Source organism: Peromyscus californicus, unplaced genomic scaffold (genome assembly GCF_007827085.1).
Source record: "Peromyscus californicus insignis strain IS unplaced genomic scaffold, ASM782708v3 Scaffold_6__1_contigs__length_162567912, whole genome shotgun sequence".
Taxonomy (NCBI): Eukaryota; Metazoa; Chordata; class Mammalia; order Rodentia; family Cricetidae; genus Peromyscus; species Peromyscus californicus.
The window spans coordinates 104,997,676-105,024,306 of record NW_026294584.1 but is presented as its reverse complement, the minus strand read 5'-3'; the positions used below and the strand labels follow the sequence as shown (position 1 = coordinate 105,024,306).

Here is a 26,631-nt window from a genome sequence, read left to right as displayed (position 1 = left end):
TATATATGCTATGCTTAGAGGTATTTCAGGTTTAGAGCTTACATTTAAGCTTTTAACCTATTTGTAATTGATTTTTGTACATAGCACAAGAAAGGGTCCAATTTGTAGTTGATTTTTGTACACAGCACAGGAAAGGGTTGACCGGGTGGTGGTGGTGCATGCCTTTAATTCCAGCACTCGGGAGGCAGAGCCAGGTGGATCTCTGTGAGTTCAAGGCCAGCCTGGTCTACAGAGCGAGATCCAGGACAGGCACCAAATCAACACAGAGAAACTCTGTCTTGAAAAAACCAAAAAGAAAAAGAAAAATAAAGGGTCCAATGTGAAAAAGCAGTTTTCCCCAACATCATTTATTAAAGATTTCTATTTTCCCACTGTGTGTTGGCACCAAAAATTAGCTGACTGCTATACAGAAGTTTTTTTCTAGGCTTTAGTGTATGTGTTGTATTGTTTTGATTACATTAGCTTTGCAATAAATTTGAAACCAGTGAGTGTGATGGCTCTAGATTTAGTCTTCTTTCTTAAAATAGTTTATTCTGGTGACCTGTCAACATGAGCTGTGTTTGCACAGACTGAAGAAGGTGGCCTGGGTCATCATGGAGAAGTACTACATGTGTCTGGTCCAAGTTCATTTTGGAGTAATTCACCATTATTCGAAGCAAGAAATTGCAACAAGATAGCCAGCCATGTCATGCATCTGATTCGGAGAGGTGCCGTGAGAGGGAGCTCTATCAAGTTGCAGGGGGAGAGAGAGGAGAGATAATTATGTTCCCAAGGTTGCTCAGCCCTAGATCAGGTCATTGAAGTAGATTGTAATACCAGGGACATACAGAAGCTTCTGGACTTGGCAGCCCCTCCAACCTTCAGGTCACTAGGCTACGGTTGGGATGAATTTCAACACACTGCATAGAGCTGTTTGAATCTGTTCTGTATTATTTTCTATAAACCTGGAGGCAACTCAAAAACATAGTATAGTTGGGACTGGAGAGATGGCTCAGTGGCTAAGAGTACTTGCTGCTCTTGCAGAGGATCCAGGCTCAGTTCACAGCACCAGCAGAGTGGTTCACAGCCTCCCATGATTCTAGTTCCAGGGGATCAGACACCTCTTCTGACCTCCATGGATTCCTTATGCACGTGGTACAATCAGGCACACATACATATACATAAAATATTTTTTTAAAGATAGCTTTCTGTGAAAAACACCATTGGAATTTTGATAGTGGTTATTCTGAGATTATCTGAGGGAGTATAAATATTTTAACAACATCCTTCTTCTAATTAATGAACATAGGATACTGTATTTATGTTTTCTACAGTATCCTCCATCAATATCAGTTTTTGTTAATCTCACTGAATGAGAGTAAAGACCATTACTCAAATTCTTTTAGTCAAATTAAGCAAGTTTTCTGTCAGACAGGGTTGTCTCTCTAAAGCAGCATTTGAAAGAACAGCGTTGAACATAGGAGAAAGTGGGGTTTATATTAGCCCCAAAGCTGCAAGGCTAAGGAGTTTTTGAGGAGGAGGCCTCCATAGACAGGTGCTTTTTTTTTTTTTTTTCTCTACCATTAGCTCAGGCAGTCCATCAAACTAAAGGTGTGCCTTGAGGGGCCTTGGAATGTCTCCGGAGTGAGCACCTCTGACCTCTGAGAGAGCATTTCTTCAGTCTCAGAGGGCCAGAGGGAAGGGTCTGGCTTTGAGTTGGGGTCTGAATTTGGGTTGGGGTCTTGATCTCATGGGCCCTCCAACTGTTAGTTCCAATGATGTGAGGAGAAAGACCACCGACTCAAATCATTGTTGTTGTTTTTGCTCTTTTTGGGGGGCCTGCCACCCAGTTCCCAAATAAATCACACACAGAGGCTTAGTCTTAATTATGAATACCTGGCCTTAGCTTGGCTTCTTTCTTGCCAGCTTTCCTTATCTTAAATTATCCTGTCTATCTTTGGCCTTTGGGTTTTTCCCGTTCTCTTACTTCTGTAAATCTTACTCTTACTCCATGGCTTGCTGATTGTGTAGCTGGGTGGCTGGCCCTTGATGTCCTCTTCCTTCTTTGGCTACTTCTTCCTTCACTCCTCCATCTCCTTTCTCCTCCTATTTATCCCCTCAGCCTGACAGCCCCACCTATCCTTTCTCCTGCCTTGCTATTGGCTGTTCAGTTCTTTATTAGACCATCAGGTGTTTTAGACAAGCATAGTAACACAGCTTCACAAAAGTTAAACAAATGCAACATAAACAAAAGTAAGACACCTTAAAATAATATTCTACAATAAATCATCATGGCCAAATTAAAGCAAGCAATTAATTAAAGCAAATTTTTAAATTTGTGTACAGGTACTGCTCCCCCTAAGGCAGGGTTCTTGGACATGGGGAAGATAAGGGTTTTATAGCTCAGGGGTAGGGGTTTCCAGATGGGGGTTTGGGTAGGCAGGGTTACAGAAGCAGGACATAACAAGTTGGTCATAAAAACCTCTTGTGAAACAGAGACATGATTATTTTGTTATGACAGGTAGTCATAACAAAAGTTGACTTAAAACTTATAACACAGGGTTAATAAATAAAATTTTATACATAGGTAATCTTACCATTCAGGCTATAAAGCTCGGCACAAAAACAGCACCACCAGCCAAAACAAAAAAGATCTAATTCGTCAATGTCTGTAATTCTGGAAAGTCTCCAAATGAACTAATCTTGCTTTTTAAACACTGTAGTCCAGCTTCTCGCTAACACTTCTTGTTAACTGAAATATGTCAACCTAAAACATGGTTTTTATGCTTAAAAGTTCACCCTGAGAAAGGCTTGGCAGGGATTGACTTAAGAATGTATGTCTAGCCTCCTTGTCTTTGCTAACTTTGTTAAACTTTAGCTATTTTGATAAACTGAATCATACAAGAAACTGATATTCTGCAATGGTGCACTATAAAAAGACCAGGAAAATAACGTTGCCAGTATCCCTATGGACTGTATTTATGATTCAAAGTTTTATTTTGATAAGTTTTATTTAGTCTCCTGGATATGTTTTCAAGGTTAAACTTAAAACAAGTAACTAAAAACAAGTAAAGTTTATTTAAAATCAGGTATACTTAATAGATGGCCTTCAAAACCCTTCTGAGATCTGCTGACTATGGCATTTAAAATGTATAAAGGAAAAGCTCCCTATGATAGACAGAAATTCCAGCTCCTAGCAGTGACCATAGGGTCTCCAAAAAAAGAGGATAGGGCACAGATAACTCCACCTGAATTATGGTGACATTATCCACTGCGGAAAAAATATCCCTGCCACCAAGGCTCTGCCCACATTGTGGACACTATTGGGTTAACTGCCCTGCTCTGCCTCATCACAGTATGTCAGTTTTTCCAAGCTCCTCCTCTAGAGGAAAATGTCTCAGACCTTCTAGGTCTAGCAGTCAGAGGCCTATGCTGTCCTGTGTAGCAACTGAAGATATAATGCTGTCCTGTGTGACAGCTAAAGACTACTTCTGCCCCCAACAAAGCCACCAAGACCATGGAAGTCTAGGGTAACCACCCAGGTAGTGGTAAGTCTCTGTTATTTTAATTGATACATAAGCCATTTAGATTATATTTCCTCTATAATTTAGCCTTCTCAGATCTCTAATGGTGTTGACAGCTAACTATAGCTTTATCAATTTATCAGCAGCTGCCTGGTCAATGCATTTCACATATAAAAAAACAAGTCCTGTTGGGCAGTGGTGGTTCAAGCCTTCAATCCCAGCACTTGAGAAGCAGAAGCAGGTGGATCCCAATGAGTTTGAGGCCAGACTGGCCTACAAAGGGAGTTCCAGAACAGCTAGGACTGTTACACAGAGAAACCCTGTCTCAAAAAAACAAAACTAATGAACCAAACAACAGCAAAACAAAAACAAACAAACAAACAAACAAAATAAACTTTTACTACTTAAAGTAACTTGCTTTGCAAAGACCACTCTCATTAATCAACCACTTAATAAATGGATAAAAAGTTTAAGGTTTTATATAAATTATAGAGGTCTAAAAATAATTTAAATTATAAATGTCTGAGGATATAAAAATGTAAATAAATAATGAGGCTCTAAAATGATTTAAAGTTTACAAATACAAGTTACTCTATGTTGTTGCTATACTAAGATTTCAAAAGTTCAAAGTTTTAACATTAATCAGTGAAGTTCTGGTAAACTATTAAAGCAGTGACTACTATTATCAGTCACAAGCTCATGATTTTAAATTTCCTCTGAGTGTCTTCTATACTTAAAGATGCTTCTCATCATGCTAAAAAAGAAAAAAAAAACCATCTCTGTCCAATCTCTATATATTCAATCTTCTGGACAGAAAAAAAAAGTTGCCAATTCTTTTAACCCAAAGCCATAGCTTTTGCTATGACTAGAAGGCATGAATCTACTCCAGCTGTTTTACAGACACTTGCTAGCTTCCTTTTTCTACAATGTGGATTTCAGAACAGATTACAAACAACGATAATGTAAGCTTCAGGGAACTGAGAAAGTCAAAAGACTTAGATCCATGTCTCAGAGGTCAAATAGACTCCAGATTAGTACTCCTGTCAACCAACAGCCTAAGATCCCCTGCCTATTGCCTATTCCTGAGGGGGAATCTCCAAATATAAAAGTTTCCTTTAAATTCCTTAACTTTAACTTCTGTCCCTCATCTGTATCTGTCTTGGAAGAGTTCCACTTGCCTGGTTGACATAATCACTCCGAACATGATCTACACCACACCAGCCCCCAGGTAGACCTACAAAATTGGAAAGCCCTGTACTTGCTGAAAACTGATATCAACCAATACAGATGATGTAATTGCTCCCTGCCTCTTCAGGTAGACCAGCAAACCAGATGCTTCTGATGAACACCCCATTACCCTAATCCCCTCCCAGCCTTTGACTAACATTCTAGCCTTCCTGGGTCCTGACAACTGCATCCTAATTTCAGCAAATGTAGTTACAAAAGAGAACAGATAGTCCTTTATCCTCAACAAAAGGCTGGAATATTAGATCAAAAGGAAACTCCAACTCTTTCTCTTAGTGGCCCGAGGAGACCTGTGAAGATGGTTTGCTACCCTCTTAACCCAAAAATCATGCAAATCAAGAGGTGCAAATCTTCGAGTTCACTTTAAGAACATCCATGAAACTGCCCAGGCCATCAAGGGTATGCATATCCAAAAATTCACAAGTATCTGAAAGATGTCACTTTAAAGAAGCATCGTGTGCTATTCCAGCAGTATAATGGTAGAGCCAGTGATAGGTAATGGTGCTGGTTGGTGGCGCTGGTTACCGGCAGAAAAGTCACAAGCCATGGCCACAATTACTAGAGTTACAGAGGGCTTTATTAGAAGGAAGGAGGGGATAGGAGGGAGGAGAGCCAGGCCTGGGGGGAGGGAGAAATGGCGAGAGCAGAGCAGAGAGCATGGAGCAGAGAGGGAATAGAGAGAGAGAGGGTGGGGGTCTGGGTCCAGCCTTTTAAGGCGCAGATTGCGTGACCACGTAGTCACCAGCGACCCCTGATGATGTAAGATGCAAGACCCTGAGCTGCACATGTTCAGGATCCTAACAGCCAGTAGATGTGCCCAGGTCAAATGGTGGAGCTGGACACAGGGTCAGTGGCCAAAAAAGAGTGCTGAATTTTTGGTGCACAAACTTAAAAATGCAGAGAGTAATGCTGAACTTAAGGGTTTAGATGTAGATTCTCTAGTCATTGAACACATCCAGGTGAACAAAGCACCAAAAATGTCCCGACAAACTTACAAGGCTTATGGCCAGATTAACCCATACGTGTGCTCCCCCTGCCACATCAAGATGATCCTCACTGAAAAGGAACAAATTATTCCACAGCCAGAAGAGGAGGTTTTACAGAAGAAAAAGGTATCTCTGAAGAAACCGAGGAAACAAAAACTTACAGCACAGGAATAAATTCAGCTTAAAATAAATGCAGATCAAAGGTTAAAAAAAAAAAAAAAAAGGAAACTCCCTGGCAGAGAGTGTGGTGATATATTGTGTGCCCTAATAAACTTGCCTGAGGATCAGAGGACAGAGCCAGGCACTAGATTAGACATAGAGGTCAGTCAGTGGTGGTACACACCTTTAATCCCAGTACTGGGAAGCACACACACCTTTAGCCACAGGAAGTGATGTCTGGGCAGAGAAAGGTATATAAGGCATGAGAAAACAGGAACTCTCTCTCTTTAGGTTGAGGATCTCATAGAGGTAAGAACTAGTGGCTGGCTATTCTTCTCCTCTGATCTTTCAGCTTTCACCATATATCTGGCTCCGAGTTTTTTTTATTAAAAGACCATCTAAGATTTGAACAAGAGGGGACAAAATGGCTGCCTATAGTACCTATTGGCATACCAAGATTATATGGCCTTATAAAATTTGTTCTATGCTAACCAAACAGGTGTAATTTATAAATAAGCTATTAATCTTTCGGTGCATTACAAATTTTTTTCCCCCCAGATAAAAAATGCTAAGACCCTGTCAATGATTTGACAGGATCATAAGAGGGGAATGATGAACCAGCCTGCCTTTATCTTAGGCTTCAAAGCTATCTTATAATAAAGAAAAACTAGGCTAATTCCTGTTTATGATTTAATCTCTGTTTTTCAAGGTTTGGGCTATGCCCCACCTGTAACCTTAACTACAAATGGTTCTGTACTGCCTGTGCCAGGAAACAGCAACCATGCTTTTGTTTCAAAAGGTTATTATGACTACCTGCTGTTATGATCGTCTTGTTATGACTATCTTATTAGGACCACCTTTCCAACCATGTTTTTGTTTCACAAGAGGTGCTTTTATAACTCCAACTATTTGCCTGCCCAACCTCCCATTTGGAAACTCCCTACCCCTGAGCTATAAAATCTTTATCTTTCCCATGTCCAAGTCTGACCTCTTGAACCCTGCCTTAGGGAGAGCAGTTTGTGTACACAAATAAAAGAGTTTGCTATAATTAATTGCTTCCTTTAATTAATTTGGCCATGATGATTTGGATTGGTGGTCTTTCTCCTGGAATCTTTGGGATTAACAGTTTGTCCCTAGGACAGTCTTTCCTGGGCCTTCTTATGGATGACTACATTCACATTTAGGTCTCAAATGCCCCCTCTATGAGGTTACCATGATTTACTAATTTGTCTTACGGCATTACAGTGCAGTTTCCCACGTACTACACTAAATTCACTTGTGTTTGGAATTTGTTTCCTTCATGACTGAAGCCTAGGAAGGCAGGTCTCCGGGCGTGCAGGTGAGAGTGAAGAGGGAGTGGGGGTAAGTTATTGCTCAGTACTTGGCAGCTGAGTACTTCTTATCCTGAACACAGACAATGGACAGTTGCCTCAGCATTCTTGCTAGTTTCTTCTCAGAACACGACCTTTGCTTTGCTTTCGGGACAACATTTATAAGAAACCTTGACCTTGCCTCAGTGTCTGTTATGCCCTCCATCCAATTTTCCAGCCCAAAGCACCTCAGCCTCTGAGAACCACGCCCCCCACCTCAGCCTCTTATGGCGCTAGAATGCTAGACTACAACTCCCACAAGGCAACGCGCGCTAGCAGCAGCAGCCAATAGAACGCGGTGTTGCTGGCCTGTGTCCCGAGTGAAGAGCGTAGGGCTCTGAGCGGCGGCGTCCTGGTTGCTGTGGAGCCGGCTCGCGTGGCCGCACGCCCTGCACGCCTTCTGTCATGGGCAGCGCCGAGAGCGCCGAGGCCCGAAGGGTGTCCTTCGAGATGGATGAGGAGGAGCGGGTCCGGGTGCTGCAGGGCATCCGGGTGAGCGGCGCGGCGGGAGGGCGCGGGCCCGAGGGGCGTGTGGGCGGGAGCGGGAGCCGCCGTTCGGGGACCAGATAGATGGGGGAGGCCGCCGGCACCCAGGGGCAGCCGGCCGCCTCAAGTCGTTTTCCACTGCCTTGACTCTCCGGTTTCCGGATTTGTTCCGCACTCCACCCCATCTCGACTGGCGTGTGCGTCTGGTTGCGTGTGCTGTAGCACTTCTTGAAGGTGTTCCTCCATTTCCAACCTTGATCACGTGCCTTCGTGAGGCCCCCACAGGGGGGAATTTTAACTACCATATACCTCATCCACCCTTTACCTGAAACCTTAATAGTGAGTGTCTACCTTGTCGAAGAAGAGGGAGCACCTCACTTGCTTTTACAAGGTGTCATAGTGCCCACTGACCTCTGCATCCCTTCCCTGGCCTGTTCCTCACCTTCATACATACTCTTATTTTGCCTCAGGACCTCCTTGTTCTTCCCAGAAGATCCCAGCTGTTTGATGTTTCTTCAGTTATTAATCTGGCTGTCATCATGTTACAGCTCAGATGTCATCGAAGAATGCTTCCTTGACCACAGAGTCTCAAGCAGCTTCCCACGCCACTGTCACACGTTTATGATTTTCACAGCACTCAGCACAGTTTGAAACAAATTGTGTTTCCCCTTAGAGCTCTAGCTGCTTCCTTGGCTGAAGTTCTTGTGTGATTCATGACGTTATCCCCAGAACTTAGAAGAATAAATGCTCCTGTTTTAGTGCAGAATGACAGCCCTTTACAGATATTTATTTTTCAACAGACCTATGAGAAGTAGAATTGTTAGTGCCCCCCTCCCCCGCCACCCGTTTGTTTTGGTTTGGGATAGGGTCACACTATTTAACTCTGGCTGGCCAAGAACTCCAGATCTGCCTGCCTCTGTCTCTTGAGTGCTAGGATTAAAGTCACACACCACCACATGGCTGGTCTCTGAGCCCATTTTGTCACTTAAGGAGAAGTGAGGCGATATTGACCTAACTTGTCCAAGGTCTCATAGTTAACAAAGGAAGAGGCCCAGTACTGAAGTAGGTCAACTCCAGAGCTGTTTCTGAAACTTCTGTGCTCTACCTCCTTCTACACCTGTGCATGACACATAGTGGGTCCTTGGCAAATAATTGTTAAGTGCTTACATGAGTGAACTCAATGAAATAAACAAAATACTCTGAATTGAGTCTTGGTGAATTAGAGAAGAGGTTCAGAAAAAGGCTTCCGGGGGTCTGACATCTAAGCTCCTTAGTTGTGTGACTTTACATGAATGAGTTGTTTATTGAGTTTCACTTGCCCCCACTTGAGATAAAAGGGAGCAGGTTATCCTGGGTACTACCAAGGAAACTGTGGAGAAGACATACAGAATGTTTTGTCAGGGCCTCTCAGAATATGTAGCATATTAGGTCCTGCCCAGGTGTTATTGGCTTGGGGCAAGAATTAAATGGGAGAAGATGGCTTCTGTTGAAGGCTGAGAGGTAAGAAGTTGAGGTAGAATTGAGGAAGATAGCCTTGGCTCAGGATATTTTTCACCTTTGTCACTGGGTCTCTTGTTTCAGGGGGGTAATGCAGGCCTGAGTCTTCACAGGTTTAGAGAAGTACCATTGGAGGCGACTCTGACTTTTTTTTTCTTGTTCTCATAATAATTCTGTAGAGTAAAAAGTCTTTAAAATCATTTTCTCTCCTTTTTAAAAAAATTATTTTTGTGTGTATGTGCACATGCTTGCTTGCTTGTATGTGTCCCACATGCATGCAGGTCCCTAGGGTGGCCAAAAGAAGGTGTCAAACTCCCTGAAACTGGAGTCACAGGTTATTGTGAGCTGCCGGCTCTGGGTGTTGGGAACAAAACTCAAGTCCTTTTGAAGAGCAGTAAGCGTTTTTAATCACTGAATCATCCTTCCACATCCTAGTATAAACAATTTAAAGGTAGAAAATCAAGCTTAGAGATGCTAAGGACTTCCTAAGGCACCACTTGAGTAGCATTTGGGACTAACTAAGATCTATCAGACTTCCTCCAGCCTGATGATACATGTTTTGGCAGTCTGAAATTTTGACTTTGCTTCTGCCTGGCCTGACACGGATGCTAGTACTCTATTTAGTTTACAGGCAATTAAACTGAGTGGAACTTCAATAGTTGTTAGCTTCCTTTTATAGTTAATCTGAGAGACTAAATGGCTTGTCTAGGGGTAGTCAGTGAGGTGCTTGGCCCCATGTTGGGAAAGCCGTGTCCAGTGTGCCTGGTTTTAAAGAGGAAGGTGGATGAAAGGACATTAAGGTAAAGAAATATTTGGTGAAGGGTCTGTTGTTATTAGTAGTTACTTGAGGGTTGAGGAGTTTACCTGGTCTTTAGGCAGATAAGTAAAAATCAATAATAAATATTTTAAAAATCAGATCAATAAAGCAGTTGCTCTAGTGAATATATGAGAAGTCAATAAGAGGTAGATTCCAAAAGAGAATGTCTGCCCTAGCTCTTTCAGAAAAAAATTAAGAATTCTTAGAGACCACTTGTATTTAATCCCTGGGGCTTGATCCCAGTGCTCTTGTTTCCTTAAAATCAAGTGTTAGGGCCTTGCTCATTTGCATGTGAATTTGAATAAATTTACATAGTGAGTTCAAGCCCTAATTCTGTGGAAGGTAAAAGAAATTTAATTAATGCAAAATGCTGCAATTATATTCAACTCCTGATTTCAGAGCAAGCATGCATGAAATACATGAAGATTGTTTCGGTCAGTACATTGAACCTCGTGGTCTTTTAAGAGAAGGCAACAATATCTTATAAATGCCTATTTTTTTCTTTTCCACCTGTATAAGCTGCCATCCTAGTAATTCAGCTGAACTTGGTTGATTGTTGAAATTCAGACTCCTCATAGTTCCCAAACCACTTCTCCTTTTCAGCTATTCACCTCCTATTACACCACACATTTCAGGAACCCACTTATTCAGCCGGCTGCCTGAGCTCATTCAAGGCTCATTCCATCCTTCTGGCTAGATAAACTTTATCATTACTCATTACACCTATGAGGCAGATTCTGGACCACTGGGGAAGGGAAATACGATGAAAGATTAGTCAGATACACAGGAGACAGTCCCCAAACATTCAGATGCCAGGGAGGCTACTTGCCAGAGCACTAGCGGAGCTACTCAGCAATGCTGCCAATGTATTATTTACCTGACGCTGGTCTGGTGTTACAAAGATGAGGAACAAAGCCAAGTGCTCTGCCATCTTGGAGACTAGAGAGAAAACAAAAGGGCAAAAATTTTAAAAGCTGCAGGTTCTGAGAAGGAGTTAAAAGTGTGCAAAGAATAGTAGGACTTATATTTGTTTGAGGTGGGTTGTTGAGAAGATGCCTCACTGAGGAGATGACAGATTAGATATGACCTGAGCTAGCCCCGGGAAGAATACATATGTTTACTGTGCTAATGCTGTGCCAAGTGTATTAAGGACATTTCTTCTGCACATGCTGACCTTGTACTATGTCATTGTCCTCATCCATCTTAGAAGTCAGATGTCATTTGAATCTCACAAAGGAGGAGGCCGGTTCAGCAACAGGAAGTAACCCAAAGGTCATATAGTGAATTAGTGCAAGACTTGGCTCAAGCTCTGACTCTGAAGCAACATTAAAATGGTTGGCCTCCACGAGGGGTAAAGATGCTTTACAAGGCTTGCCATGTGGCAGGATCAGCCTGGACCCTGGATGCCAGGCAAGGCTGTGAACATGTTAGTCTGGAGGCCACATTGCAGATCTCTAATCAGGAGCGGCCTTCAAGGGTGATGTCGATTTTTGTTTTTTCTTTCTCTCTCTCTTTTTTAAACTGTACTGAGATGTATTTTAAATGTAAATTTACCATTTCAAAATTTTTTAGTAAATGTACAGAATTGGGCAGCTGTCACCTAATCTACTTATAGAACATTTATGAGATCTGAAAGCTATCTTGTGTCCAGTACACTCCCTATTGCTTATCCCCAACCCTGGGTGACAATTATTCCTTCTTCCTCTGTAAGTTTGCCTTTTTTGGATAATCCGTGTAGGTGGGTTTGTGTATTTTAGATGCCTGGCTTCTTTTGCTTAGTGTAATTTTTTTTTTTGTAGTGTAGGGATAGAACCCAGAGTCTTGTGCATTCTAGGCAATAGCTCCACTACTAAGCCACACCCAGCCTTGCTAAACTTTTTCTTCTTTTTCCTTTTTTTAAAATTTTATGTGTATGAGTATTTTGCCAGCATGTGTATCTGTGTGTCACATATGTGCAGTGCCCACAAAGGGCAGGAGAGTGTAGGATCCCCTGGGACTGGAGTTCCATACAGTTTTGAGCCACCATGTGGATGTTGGAAATTGAACCCAGGTCCTCAGAACAGCCAGTTCTCTTAACTAATGAGCCATCTCTCTGGCTCCTGCTAAACGTTTTGGGCAGTGCTCTGTTGTGGTTGTTGGTGGTCTATGCCTGTCATGTGAAAGTTTTAGTTGCTGAAGGCTACTATATTGTATGGATATATAGTGTGTTCATTTTTTCAGTCATCAGTTGGTGGACATTTGTATTGTTTCCATTCTGAGCTATAATGAATAAAGCTGCTGTGGACATTTGTTTGTTATTGTTGTCATTTCCTACAGATAGAAACCCGAGAGTCTATTCTCTGGGTCATTCTTAAAGGGTTAAGTTTAACTTTTTAAGAAACTTCAAGGTTGTTCCTCAAGTGACTATCCCATTTCCTGGTGTTACTAGCAGTACCTGAGTGTTCAAGTTCATGTCCTTCCCACATTTGTTCTTGCTGTTGTTTGGATTGTAGTGACTAGAAGTGCTGTGAAATAGCACTCATGTAGCCCTTTGAATTTGTGTTTCTCTAGTAAGGATCCATGTGCATCTTTTATGGGCTTTTTTGCTGCCCACATACTTTCTTTGGTGAAATGTTTATTCAGGCCTTTTCCCATTTTAATTGGGTTGTCTTTTTTAATCATTGAGTAATGTTTTCTCTTTGCTGGATCCAAACCCTTTCTTACATTCCAATTTGAAGCTTTTTTTCTTCCAATATGTGGCTTGCTTCTGTGTTTATAACAGTCTTTGAAGTGCAAGTGTTTATAATTTTAAACTTCAAAAACCATTGATTGTACTTTTGGTATTGTCTCTAGGAAAACTTTGCCTACTTTAAAGTCATGAAAATGTCTTCCTTTTTTTTTTTCTGCTTAGAGTTTTATAGTTTTTGCTATTTAGGTCCATCATCTGTTAGAGTTAGTTTTTGTGTGTGGTGTATATGGAGGTAGTTTTAAAATTGAGATTGACAAAATCATCCTGGGAAGGATATAGTAAGTACTTGGGTTTTATAAACCAGAAAGTCTACCATAACTGCCCAGTTTTGCCATCAATGCATGAGTATACCTATGTGCCACCGAAACCCTGTGTAGGAGGTCAAGTGGTGGGTTGGACTTGACTCAAGTATCAGTTTACTGAACCCTGAGAAATACATATTTGTTTTTTTGCTTGAGATACTTATTTACTATACTGTTTGTTGAGAAGACTTGTTTTTCCCACAGAGTTACTGTGGAGCCTTCATAAAATGCATTGAGTGAATACGAGGTTATTTCTGGATGCTCAGTTCTTTCCATTGATCCCTGTGTCTGTCTTTGTGCCTGGACCACTCTGTCTGGATCGCTATAGCTCCATAGTTTCAGAAGTTGGCAGTACAACACTTCTGGCCTTGTTCTTCAAAATTGTCTTGAACCTTTTGTGTGTCTATGTACATTTTAAGATTAGTTTGCCAACTTTTGTACAAAGAAGTCTGTTGGGATTAAATCTATACTCCACTTTGGGGAATTGCTATTTTCGTTTTTGCATGTGAATGTGTGTAGTGTGTGTGCATGTGTACGTGTGTATGGGTGATATGTACATGTGTGCATGAGCTTGTAGAGACTCAAAATGGACTGTGGGTCCTCAGTTGCTCTCCATTTTCCTATACTGAAGCAGAGTCTCACTATGAACTTGGCACTTGCCATTTCTAGCTAGTCTGTACAGTCACCATACCCCAGAATCCCCTGTCTCTGCTGGGAATACAGGGAAAACAGGTGGCCCCCATGTTTCATTGGCTTTTATGTGGGTCCTGGGGTTCCAAACTTCAGTCCTCATGCTTGAGGGGCAAGTGCTTTATCTACTGAGCCATCTCCCCAGGCATCACATTTGTTTAACAGTGGCATTGCCTGCCTGTGGGTATGAAGACTGTCTCCGGTTAGTATGTCTCCCCTCATTTTCCCAGCAATACTTTTGGCTTTGAGTGCACAGTAGTGCGCTTCTTTCCTTCAGTCTATTCGAAAGGGTTTTGTTCTTTTGGTATTATTGTGAGTGGAGGTATTTTCTTAATTCTATCATTGGGTTTTCCTTTGCTTGTATGTAGTTGATTTTTGCATATTGATCTTGCAGACTGTTTAGTTCCTTTATCCCAGCAGCTTTTTTTGTTGATTCCTTAGAATATTTTGTGGTTAAGATAATGTCTGCAAATGACTTTTTACTTCTTCCTTTCCAAGTTGGATGCCCACCTCTCTCCTTTTTTTTTTTTTTTATATATATATCTTCATGTGCATGCATGTGTTCAGGTTCGTGGTGAGTGTATGGAGGTCAAAGGACAACTTTTGGGAGTTGGTTATCGGTTTCCAGTTTGGGTCCTGGGGATTGAACTCGGGTCAGGTTTGTATGCCAAGTGCTTTTATTCTCAGCCATGTTGCCAACCCTCTTTTTCTTTTTGCACTGGCTGGACTCAGCAGTGTATGTTGAATAGAAGTGGTAAGAGTAATGTCCTTGCCTGAGGTTAAGGAGAAAGCCTGAGTCTTCCCTTGTTAAGCATGGTAGCTGTAGATTGTGTGTAGGTTCCTTTAAGGGTTTGGTGCTCTTACTTTTTAGTCGTTTGTCTCCCTTTCTTTCCAGCTCTTGTGTACTGTTTATCTCTTAGAAATTCTGAGAGGACAAAGATTAACTTGTAAAAGTTGGAATGTCTGGTTTATTATGCTGTACATTGTGGATTTCAAACTTGACTTAATGAATTGACAGCTCTCTTATCGAAGCTGACACTGGCAGCTGAGCATGAGAGTCATACCTTTCCAAGGCCTTATGGACTTACTTCACATTTGTGCAGCAGATTTCTTTTCATCATGCTATTGTCAAGTGTTGAGCTTGCCTCAGATGTCCCACATCTGCTGTAATCATGTTCTATATTATCCTCTTTCCTTGTTCTGTGTCTTTCTTTTGTCCTGATAGATGTTACTCTGTGCTTAGACTGTCTAGTCTACCATGTCTGTTCTCTGGTTGTGTCCTGTGTCTTAGTTTGACTTGCTTAAAGTCTGAGACAAACCAGCGATCTATCTAGGAAGACCTGGACAAAGGCCTTGACCCTGGAGAGAGACAGATAGGATGTAGCATTTCCATGCACCCATTTAGCACAGGTGCATTCAAGGGTTTGAGCATATGTCCCCTCCAGTGTTTTTCAGCTGTAAAGCTCTCCTTGACTTGTGAGTTAGGTGAGTATAGTTTGATGGAGCCACAAAAGGAAATGCCAGCTCGGAAAGCCAGGAGACGGGCAGCTAGCTTCTCTTCCACTTTCCAGTGAAGGCTGTCTGGGTTAGAATGTAGAGTCCAGCACACAGTGCCTGAGTGCACACTGTACCCCAGTCCCTGGGCTAAGTGCTTCACATGTGCGGTTCTGATTAACGCTCTGACACTAGTCACATCTTGTGGCTAGTTGTGAAGTGTTGGAAGAGCATGTTCTGTTGGGAGGCAGAGCACTTTAGGTCTTTCTGTCCTTCCTTACCTGTGGAGGCAGAGGATATGAAGGCCCAGACTTCCCCTTGGTACCCTCCCTCCTGATTCCTAGTTCCCAGATTCAGAGTGTATGAGATCACAGTTGAGGACTATGCACACAGTTTGAGACTCTTTTTTTTTTTTTTTTTTCTTTTGACCCCTGTTAGCCAGTAGTAACATTTAAACAGCATAAAGAGATGCAGGGACTTCCATCTGACCTTCTGAGTTGGGGGTGCTACCCTCGTGTAAGACGAAGTTTTGTAGTGCACCTTAACTGTGTCACAGAAACCCCCCCCCAAAAAAAAATGTAGATGTAGGAGTGGTTGTTGGAAGGCTGATACCTTCATTTGGGAAATAAAGGTGTAGCTCCGGAGGCATCCTTGATCCTTGAGGATGGCAAGTCCTGCCATTCGGCAGGGAGAGCTCTGCTGTTTCTTAGTATTTCTGGGTCTAGGATGAAAATTGCAGTTTCTGTCTGTGGTGCATGATTTTAGTTGTCAGGAAGAGAGAACTTCAGTTGGAGAATTACCTCCATCAGATTGGCCTGTGGACATGTCTGTGTGGCATTTTGTTGATTGCTAACCAATGTAGGAGTGTGATGCTGAGTGGTAGAATCCCTAGGCAAGTGGGCTCTGGGCTGTACAAGAGAGGTAGTTGACATTGAGCCTTGAATAAGCTAGTAAGCAGCCTTCCTTCGTGCTTCCTGCCTCTGCCCTGCTTGAGTTCCTGCCCTGTCATTTGAAATAAACCCTTTCCTCTCTGGGTTGCTTTTGTCAGAATGGTTTATCACAGCAACAGAAAGCAATCCAGGACACTGCTTTTTGCCCGGGTCTGACAGATGCTTCAGAGCGTTTTCTGGTTCTTCCCTTTGCCCCTCCTGTACCCCAGCCCCAGTCACTCTCTACTATCCTCAGTCATTAGCTAATAACTTCTGGAGTCTGAGTTTCCAGCCCAGAGCTCTTACAAGCAGCCTGTTTATGTCCCCTTGTGTAGCACGTGTTGTGTGTGCATCTAATTCACTGTCCATATGGGACCTGCCTGCGCCTGCCCCTACCTCCCTTAGAAAGGGCCTGCTCCTTAGGTTAATGGCTCTGCCTTCCCGCCCCTCATCTGTAAAGTCAGCAGTCTCCCTCATTGCTTTTTTCAGTCTTTAGTGACAAGTCTTGCCAGCAGTTTCTGTTTCTCTGTCCCTTGTCTTTACTGCTCTTCCCCAAACAGCCTGTGCTGGGATGGGTCAAAGGGCCTGCTTCTAGGCAAGCTCCCCTGAGCCACATCTCCAGCCCTGGTCTTACTACTTTCCTCCTCAGCTCAGGTCCATACCTCCTCCTCTCCATCTGACTTCTGGGCAGCTTTCTGTCAAATGGTCATAAAACTTAGAGTCAAAGGAGACAGACCAGGAAAACTTCATCCCTGTGCCCTGGTTTGTCTTCCTCTTGGAAGCAGCCCATTTCCATTTCTTCTGTCAGACTGTTCAGAGTCAGGGCTGATTGTGTCACAGCCAAGTTTTGCCTCTGGGTTAAAGGCCTGTTGCTGTGCCAGACTCACTGGGAGCTCCATGTTCTGGCACCCTTTCATCCAGCTGGGCTGTGGGCAATACTCTCCTGCTATGCTCTGCGCTGTTCCTGGTCTGGCCTGTGGCTCCATCCTCTGGATCAGTTTTTCTTCTCCCCCTTTGATTGGCTGAATCTCCTTCTCCCTTAAGACTGTGGTAAGGGATTGCCCTCTGTAGGAGCCTTTCTCAGTGGCACATGTAGACCCTCTCACTTCCTACTATTTCCTGCCCTGAGCCAAACACGATCTCTTACTTGCCCATTCCCTTCTGCCTGGTGAGCAGGAGTCACTTAGATATGGCTCAGTGTCTGCTACAGATCAGTGTGATACTAGCTAGATAGAATTTGAAGACATTGGCTGGTTTTTTTGCCCCCAACCGTGAGCCCAGAAACTTTATGTTATTAATAGGTTTGAATTAATTGCTACCAATTAAAAATTGGGCGGCTTTACATAATTTGATTCTTAGCTTTTTTGGAAGGGGGGGAAAAAAACCATTGACAGTCTGGTGTCTTTCCGTATGGCAGCACTTTGTGTGAGCGACAAGGCGGCTGTCCCCCTTTTGCCCTTTCTACTGTTCCCACCACAGAGCCTTACATGATTTGCTTTTCTTTGCTAGGCCTGTTTTGTTTGCTTCTGTCACCCACCTGGTCCCAGCAGGCAGGCACTTGTGTGTACTGTGCTTTGTGTCATGTGCCATGGTTGGTGTCGGAGGTCCCCGAGGGCTTTTCTTGTCCTGACATTCTGGGATTTACATCTGTGCTGAGCAGCCGGTGGGTCTAATTTCAGCCCATAAGAAGTTGAAGGACTAGGAATGCTGTCTCCAAGGCAACAGCCCCAGTAAGTAGAGGAGTCTTTAGCACTGCAAGATTAGGCAGTGCCTCTTCAAGGTTTGGGGTGTCTGGGCCCCAAGAGCTTGACTCAATGAGATGTCAGGTAAACTGCTTCCTCTAGAGATCAGCCAGTTGACACTGCCTTGGTACACAGCTGAGCCAGTGCCCCTGCCCACAGGAGCCATGGTCCCAGACAGGGAGAGGGCACAAAACAGATTTGGTCTCCTACTTGTCTAGGTTTGCACAATGCCTGGCACCCAAGAGACCTTGGAAAACATGGTACTGCGTGGGCAGAACATGGTCACATAGGCCTGGTGGGCCTGCAAGCCACTTCTTATCCCTAGTGACCATGGTGACACCTCTCCTGCCCACAAGGGAGCTGACACCTTCATGAACTGCCAAAGCCGCCTCCACATTGTGACTTCTCAACTGTGTCTAGACAGTAAGATTTGTGAGGTTGAAAATGCACTAATTTTCATATTGACTGCTTGCTGAATTCCCAGTTACTGCTCCTCCTCTTCCGGCTCCATAAAGCTCATCAGTGAAGGCAATGTGGCTGCAAATTCCTGAGTGAGCCCTTGCATAGCATGGTTTTCTCCCCTCCAAGGAGTACCATATTCCTGCCTTCCTCCCCTCCAGGGAGCACCATGTTCCTGCCTTCCTTTGTACAGGTGTCACTATTATTGCTAGGGTTCAGTTTGAGTGTTGGTCTTAGCACTTAGGTCATCTGTGATCATGGGTGACTCTCTGGCCTACTTGACTGTTTTCTACTAATGTAAAATAGCCAGGCACAGAAAATGCACTTAGCTGGAACCCGACATGTTGCATTTACTCAAGGAGTCCCTGTAAGGCACAGTGCTTTTTCATTTGGGTCTGATGCTGGGGTTTGTCTGCCTTGAGCAGTGGTTCTCAACCTTGGGTTGTGACTTCTCTCAGGGTCAAATGGCCCTTTCTCAGGGGTTACCTAAGACCATCTGCATATCAGATATTTATATTATAATTCAGAACAGTAGCAAAATTACAGTTATGAAGTATCAAGGAAAATAATTTTATACTTAGGGGTCACCACACCACGAGGAACTGTATTAAGGGGTCACAGCATTGAGCAGGTTGAGAACCACTGCTCTAGAGTAACAACTTATAGAATGAATCTTTCTCACTCTCTATATAAAGGGGATTTATTAGAATGATTTACAAGCTTCGGTCCAGCTAATCCAGCAATGGCTGGCTGAGAACAGAAAGTACAAGCATCCAGTAACTGGTCCAGTCTACAAGACCAGATGTCTCATCTGGTCTCGAGTATATATACTGAAATCCCAAAGAAGCAGACTCTATGCCAGTGAAGGAATGGACTTGCTAGCAAGGCAAGGGCAAGCAGAAAAGAGAAAAATCTTCTTTCTTTCATGTCCTTATATAGGCTCCCAGCAGAAGGCATGGCCCAGATTAGATCTGGACGAAAGGTCTGAATTAAAGGTGTGTCTTCCTGCCTCAAGATATGGGTTAAAAGGAACTGGATTAGAAGTGGATCTCCCTATTTCAAATTAAGCAAAAGTCCCTCACAGGTGTACCCTCCATTTTGAGGTTTTGTTCCATATGTCATCAAATTGACAACCAAGAATAGCCAAAAATTGCCCCTTTCTGGAGTTTGAAAAGTGACCTCCTTTCTTCAGTCTGCCCCTGGGCTCTCTCACAGGGTCACTCCCTGATTTCTTCCCTGTGTGCAGTCACCTGTTTCTGGAGTGGCAGAGGGTCAGAGCTACTTGGATGCATTCGGAACACTTTACACATTGGCTGTTCTTGGCTCAGCAGTGACACCTCCTTCTTTACAGCAAGCCAGGCTGAGAGCCTTACTGACATCTTTTCTCTCCTCCATTACTTTATGACTTTTTTCTTCTTGCAGAATGCATCTTATTTTTAAATGCCAACTGTTCACAATTTCTCGTGAATCCTTTCAGACTCTCCCCAAGCCTATATACAAACGTGCTCTTTTCTTTGGCTTGTGCAGTGAGATGTGTTGTATATGCTGTTGTGTTAATTGCTCTTTCATTTGTCTGTGCCTTCAGACAGGTCTTAATTAACTCTCTTCCTTAGTATCTTCAGTATCCATTCCCTTGTCCACTCTCCAGCAAGTACACATCTCAGCCTCCACTCCTGATCTGCACCCCTGTGTTGCCACACTTCCTCCATGCTTTCATTATCTTAAGTACCTCTTTCTCCTTTGCCAGACTCTTTCGTGGAGAGAAAATCCTGGCTAAGTCCCTTTCAGAAGCTGCAGTGGTTCCAGTTGATGGCAGAATGAACTCTAACTTCTTGTCATTCAGAAGCCTCTCAGGGGGAGCCCAGCAACCCTCTGTACCTTAATTTTTAAATATACCCACCAGTGATCTTTGTGACTGAACCTCAGGACCTCTGCATTCCTTCCCTGTGTGTCTTTGCTTGTGCCATTCCCAGCTCTGGCAGGCCACCCTCCACCCCACCCCTGATTGCAAAGTATATTTCTGTTCTTCCCTGGATGTGGGATGTGTTCAGGGCCTCATTTAGGCATCTCCCTGGGAGCTGAAGCTCCTGGGCACCTAACTGAACTGCTTGTGTATCTGTGACTATGTTCCGTCTGTCCTTCTCACTCACCCCTCTCTGATGACAAGCTTGTTGAGATGTTGATAGTGAAGAACTTGGCATGCTTCTTTGGTTTGGATGTTGCCTCCAAGGCCATGTGCTGAAACTTGCTTCCATAGTCTATGGTAGTACTGGGAAGTGGATCCTTTAGATGGTAGAGTGTAAATTCCTTGTGGAAGGAATTTAGGGCATTGGAAGTGTGCCTCTGAAGGGGTTGTTGGAAGCCTACCCCTCGGTCTTTGCTTCTCAGCTGCTCTGGAAGTGAACAGGCCTTACCCTAGTTTTCTTTCTGTTGTGATAAAATATGGATCTAAAGCAACTGACACTTTCAGGTCTCAGTCCGTTATTGAGGGGAAGAAATTAAAGCAAGTGCCTGAAGCAGGAACTATAGAGGAACATTACTTGCTGGCTTGCTCATAGGCTCATGGTTAGCTAGCTTTCTTATATAGACCAGGACCACATGTAGGGATGGTGCTGCTCACAGGAGGCTGGGCCCCCTAAATAATTAATATTATAGACAACTCCTCCCCACCCCCCAGACATACTCACACAACAATCTAATAATCTAGGCAATTCCTTGGTCTAGGCCTTTTCCTCAGTCGATTTGATCATAAAAGCCAAATAGGATAGACTTCCTTCGCTAGGATGTACTGAGTCACCCACCATAGGCTCAAAGCAGTAGAGCCAGGGACCATGTGCTGAATGAAGCCATGAGCCAGAATAAGCCTTTCCTCCTTTGAAGTTTAGTATCTCAGCTGTTTTGTCATGGTAATGGGAATCTAACTAATAATACTCTGTTGCATGCATGCAGTGTTATGTACCCGAACCTTTACTACATGTTTAATTTAGCAAGTGTTTTAGCACCTCTAATGTGCCTGGGGACTTTTTCAGGCATGAGGATGCAGCGAGATCAAAGTGGAATCCTGACTGCCTTGAATGGGGCTTCTGTTCTGGTGATGGTGTCCAGGGAATCAAATGTGTATTGTGTCAGATTGTGAAGTTCTGTGAAGAGAAACTAGGCAGAGAACTGAGAGAGTAGGGAGTGGAGGCAGGGTTTTGGTTGGGGAGATGTGCTAAGTTTCCTTTTTGTTTAGCCCACTCTGGACTCCATTGTGTTCCTTGTTTTCTTAGCTGTTTTGACCCCTCAGTTTACTACTGCCTTCCTGCCTGTGACAATTGTCCCTGGGGTTGTTCAGCATTGAGGGCTGTATGGCAAGGGCTGCATGGCCAGCACATGTCTTCTTGCTCTTGAGAACAAATAATCCATTGTCTCAGGACAGAGGAGGGCAGGCTAGAGCATGGGCCCAGGAGACCAGTGGCCTGCTCTATGGAGGGGTGGCTTCTTCACCTGCTCAGCACCTTGATTTCCAGGGCTGGGAGCTGGGTGTGGTGGGAGGAGTAGTGAGGAGGCTGTGGTGAGTGCCAAGTGTTTGCTCACTGGTGCATTAGTGCATACGCTGTACTTCCTCTGACTGATCTGCAGTTGGGTTAGTGGACGCAGCTCATCTTTCACACTTCTGTTGGGTATTTCATTTGGTAAAGCAGCACCAGCTCCCTACAGTTTTCGTTGGTGGGGCGGTCACATGACTTGCCCAGACTATGCGGCTATTTGTCCTCTCTTAGAGAACTGTACATTTGTGGCTGCTCTTGGGTGAAGGTAGTGTTTTGGTTCTGAGGATCTGGAGGAATCTGGGTTTCTAGAAGCATTTGTGATGAAGGAAGGGGTGAGGTCTCGGTTGTGACTCAGTCTGAGGCCTCAGTTCTGGCCTCTTGCAGTTGCTGTCTGGCCTTCCTGCTTGCTGTGTGTCTTCCCACACACCACCACCAGGGGACTTAGAAGAGGGCTGTATGGCTAGAGGAAGTAGGAAAGAGGGTCTTCGTGGACTTTACCTCACACTGGGGAACTGTGGAGGTGCCAGCCAAGCGTGCCACAGTGGCCGGAACAGACCCCTTTTCCTTACCATCCTGTTATGACAGCATGGGTGCAGGTCCAGGAATCAGACGTGCAAGTGCTTTAACTAGAACCCATCATTGTCGTGTGGTGAGTCTGGACGCCGTGGGAAGAGACTTGTGCAAGGCCAGGAGAGCCTGGGCACACCACTTTTCATAGTCCCTGTGCTCGATCCTTTCATACACCTGTGCATGCCTGGCATGTGGCTGGCCTGGACTGTAACTGGTTTTGGTCTGGTGTGTGCCAGTTACATAGCTCACATTGATGTTTTCTTTGTGCAACTGCTTTCTGCAATTTAGTCCTCGGTGAAGACCTGAAGCCACCGCTAATTATTTCCCTATCACAGAAGAAGAAACTTAGAGATGAGAAGGTCATGAGGCTAGTCAGGAGCTTAGATGGAATTCAGACCTGGGTGGGGCCTACTGCATGGCATTTTCTCCCGAGCTGTGTTGAAGCCAGCAGCCTGAGCATACTCCTATCTTAGGTCAGGAAAGGGAGGCTCAGAGATAGAAGGAGATCCTTGTCCCTTGCCACAGCTCTCTGCTGGCCACACTGGACACTTTCTGGCCAGCTCTGGTGGAACAGCGACCAGAGGGCTGGTGGCACTGAGCACCCAGCCCCGTCTGGCTCTGGAGGCCTCTGTTCTGGTTCTGTTGGTGCAGGGAGCACTGCCCAGATGGTGTTTATTCTCGCATGACTACTGTGTGTGTGTATTTGTTGATTAAAAATATTACTTGCTGTATTTTGTAGCAACATTAAAAAATATTACAAATCTCTTACCACCAACAAGAACTGTGCCAATGTTTTCCTTAACCCCTCACTCACCAAGCAGTGTGGTTCTGTTGATGCCACCTATGCCAGGACTGGCAAATCAGAGCCTGTGATGCACCCATAGTAGCCCTCATCTTGACTTCCTCTTGCCCTGAAGTCAGACTTGACCTCTTACCCTGGTCTGCTCCCCCCTACCCCTCAGAAAGAGCCCTACTGGTAGTGTTTTCTGATTTCTGAATTTCCATAGTGGAAATACTCCCTCCCAGGGTCAATTTCAAACGGCCCTCATGAAACCAATCAGTTTGCTAAATTTTCTGAAAAATGAAAAATCAGCTTTCAGGAGCTTTTTCTTGAACAGCGGTAGATGCCTACGTTTTCTCCCATCTTCCTATGTTCCCACAGTGGAGGCTCCCTGCAGGAATATTCTACTCAATATACCCTGTCTGGCCTTGACCTCAGCATGTGGCTGGTTCCTCTTGCTCTGAGCTGACCTTCACTTTTCTGATTGTGTTCAGTTGCTATAGCTCAAAGAAAGAACAAACTGGCTGACCTCTGTAGGCTCTTTCCCTCTTCTGGTCTCAGCACACTAATGTGTTACCTTCTTACAGGTGTCTCTTTCCTTTTCATTCTTACCCATGTTCTTCTAGGAATGTGAGGACCACACTCCTTTCTCTTCTTCAAGTCCTAGCTCTCATTCTTTCCTACCAGTCAGGGCAGCAGCCCCTCGCACTCTTTCCCTCATCCTGCAGGCCTTTCTCACATCCCTAGCACAGGCACTCCCTGCCACACTGCTCCTGTGTCCTGTTTCTGTAAGCCTTCCTTGAACTTCCTGCTTTGCTCATAGCTTTTACAGTTGTTTGGCTCCTCACCAGAGAAGCTTCTTTGTATGTGCTCTCAGGCCCACTTTTGTAGCCATGTCCTCCTACAAGAATAGGTGGCAGTAGCCTTGCTCTCTCCCTGTCTGCCAGTCTCTCCTTCCCACTCATAGTGCATGTTAGACCCACCTCCATAACAAACTGCCAAGGCACTGTAGCTTCTCTTGCCTGCGCTGTGTCTGCCTTTCAGAGCCTACCACTGGGGCATCCTTCCTGGGTTGTTCATGTTTGTGTTTTCTCTCTCTCTGCTATGAAATATGATCAACATGATGTACAGTTTATTCCTAGCCCCAGACTACTGATAATCCCTTTTTTGTGTCTGGAGAATTTCCTGGATGAATGGACCATGTAGGTCTATGTTATACAGGCTATGGTCGTCTATGTCTAGCTTCTTTCACTTAGCATGTTTTCTAGGGTATGCATCAACATTTCATTCCTTTTTATTCTCAATAGTATTCCATTGTATAGATGTTTTTATTTTACTTATTCATGTATTAGTTGAACATCTGGGTGGTCCCTTTCGGCCACTCTGGATAAGCGCTTGTGGACATCAGTGTAGAGGTATGTATGGGGTTGCTTCCTTTCTCCTTGGCTTGTCCTGGGTGTTCGAACTGCTAGATCATATGGTCAACTCAATGTTTAACCTTTGGAGAATTTTTCAGACTCTTCCCTGTCCTGGCTGTATTGTTTTATACTCCACAGTGTAGGAGGCTTCTGATCTTCCTAGCTTTGCAACACTGTGTGTGATGTTTGTATTGCAGTTACCCTGATGGATATGAAGTGTCCTCTCAGTGTGCCTTGATTTTTTATCTCAGTAATGACTGATAATGTTAAATATCTTTTCATGTTCTTCTTGGCCCTTTGTCTCTTTATGTTATAGAACTTTTCTGTTCAGATCTTTCCTCCATGGTATTAACGTTGGGTTGCTGTGACCAAATACCTGAGGTAGTTAAGGTGAAAGGAGGTTTTACTTTGGCTCATGAGTCTGCTCCATGACCGTTGGTTTCATTGCTCTGGGCACTGAGAGCGGCACATCATGAGAACATGCACCAGAACAAATTGTTCATAAAACAGGAAGGAAGGTGAAAACAGAATGGGGTCCCTTGACCCCTATGAGGACACATGCCAGTGACTTAAGGACCTTCTACTGGACTCCACTGCCTAAAATTTCCACCACCTCCCCGTAGTGTCACCCTAAGGACCAGCCTTCAGTGTGTAGGCCTTTGAGGGACACTGAGCCAAACCACACCACTCTCTTTCAGTTGGGCCATTTTTATTTTTATTGTAAGTTGTAGGAGCTCCTTGTATATCCTATCTACAAGTCCCCTGTTAGGTATGATTTACAAATGTTTTATCCATTTTGTGGATTATCTTTTCAATTGCTTTAGAATGTCTTTTGATAAACAGAACTTTAATTTTCATGAAGTCAATTGGTTATCCATTTAATTGGTTGCCTTTACTTTTGGTGCCACATCCAAGAATCTGTGCCAAAACACACATCATTCAGTTTGCCTCAGTTTTCTACTAGGAGTTTTTTTTTTTCTTCTTTCAGATGACTGATATGTTTTAAATTAGTTTTTTAATGTATAGTTTAGTGTGGGGACCAAACTCTGTTACTTTGTGTGTGATACCAGGCTGGCTATATATTATTACTGATGAGGCTACTCTTTGCCCATTGAAGTATGTTGGTACCTGTGCCATTGCTAGTCTGTTTTCTACTACTGTGTTGAAATACCTGAAGCCAAGAACTTTACAAAGAAAAGAGGCTTATTCAGCTCCCAGCTTTATTTTATTTTGGTTTTTCAAGACAGAGTTGCTGTGGGATGTTCTGTATGGCAAATGTGTTGCTGATTAGTCAATAAATAAAACACTGATTGGCCATTGGCTAGGCAGGAAATGTAGGCGGGACAAGGAGGAGAATAAAGCTGGGAAGTGGAAGGCTGAGTCAGAGAGACACTGCCAGCCGCCATGATGAGAAACAGCATGTGAAGATGCCGGTAAGCCACAAGCCATGTGGCAAGGTATAGATTAATGGAAATGGATTAATTTAAGCTGTAAGAACAGTTAGCAAGAAGCCTGGTATGGCCATACAGTTTGTAAGCAATATAAGTCTCTGTGTTTACTTGGTCGGGTCTGAGTGACTGTGGGACTGACGGGTGACAGAGATTTGCCCTGACTGTGGGCCAGGCAGGAAAACTCAAGCTACACAGAGTTCTCTGTGTAACTACCCTGGCTGTCCTGGAACTCATTTTGTAGACCAAGTTGGCTTCAAACTCACAGAGAACCACCTGCCTTTGCCTACCTGAGTACTGAAATTAAAGGTGTGTGCCACCATGCCTGGCTTAACTCCAGTTTTGATGGCTGAGAGTTCAACAGCACATGATGCTAACTCTTGTGAGGAATCTTCTGACTGCATTATCTCAAGGCAAATCACAAGAGTGGCAGCATGTTAGAGAGACATCACATCTCAGACAGAAAGCCAAAGAGTG

General features: G+C 43.9%; 1 protein-coding gene and 1 pseudogene across 2 annotated transcripts in view; both read left to right on the top strand.

The window, feature by feature from the left end:
• The first annotated feature begins 5,046 nt into the window (after positions 1-5,046).
• On the top strand, positions 5,047-5,908 carry LOC128099354 (60S ribosomal protein L17-like; annotated as a pseudogene).
• Positions 5,909-7,579: 1,671 nt separating this feature from the next.
• Positions 7,580-26,631, top strand: part of Chchd6 (coiled-coil-helix-coiled-coil-helix domain containing 6) — a 215,093-nt gene continuing 196,041 nt past the window's right edge. For both annotated transcript variants that reach the window (XR_008214651.1, XM_052722105.1), the window contains exon 1: positions 7,580-7,755. Coding sequence is in view for 1 of the 2 variants with exons in the window: in XM_052722105.1 (XP_052578065.1) it covers positions 7,669-7,755 (87 nt within the window). In the remaining variant the exon portion in view is untranslated. The remainder of the gene's footprint in view (positions 7,756-26,631) is intronic.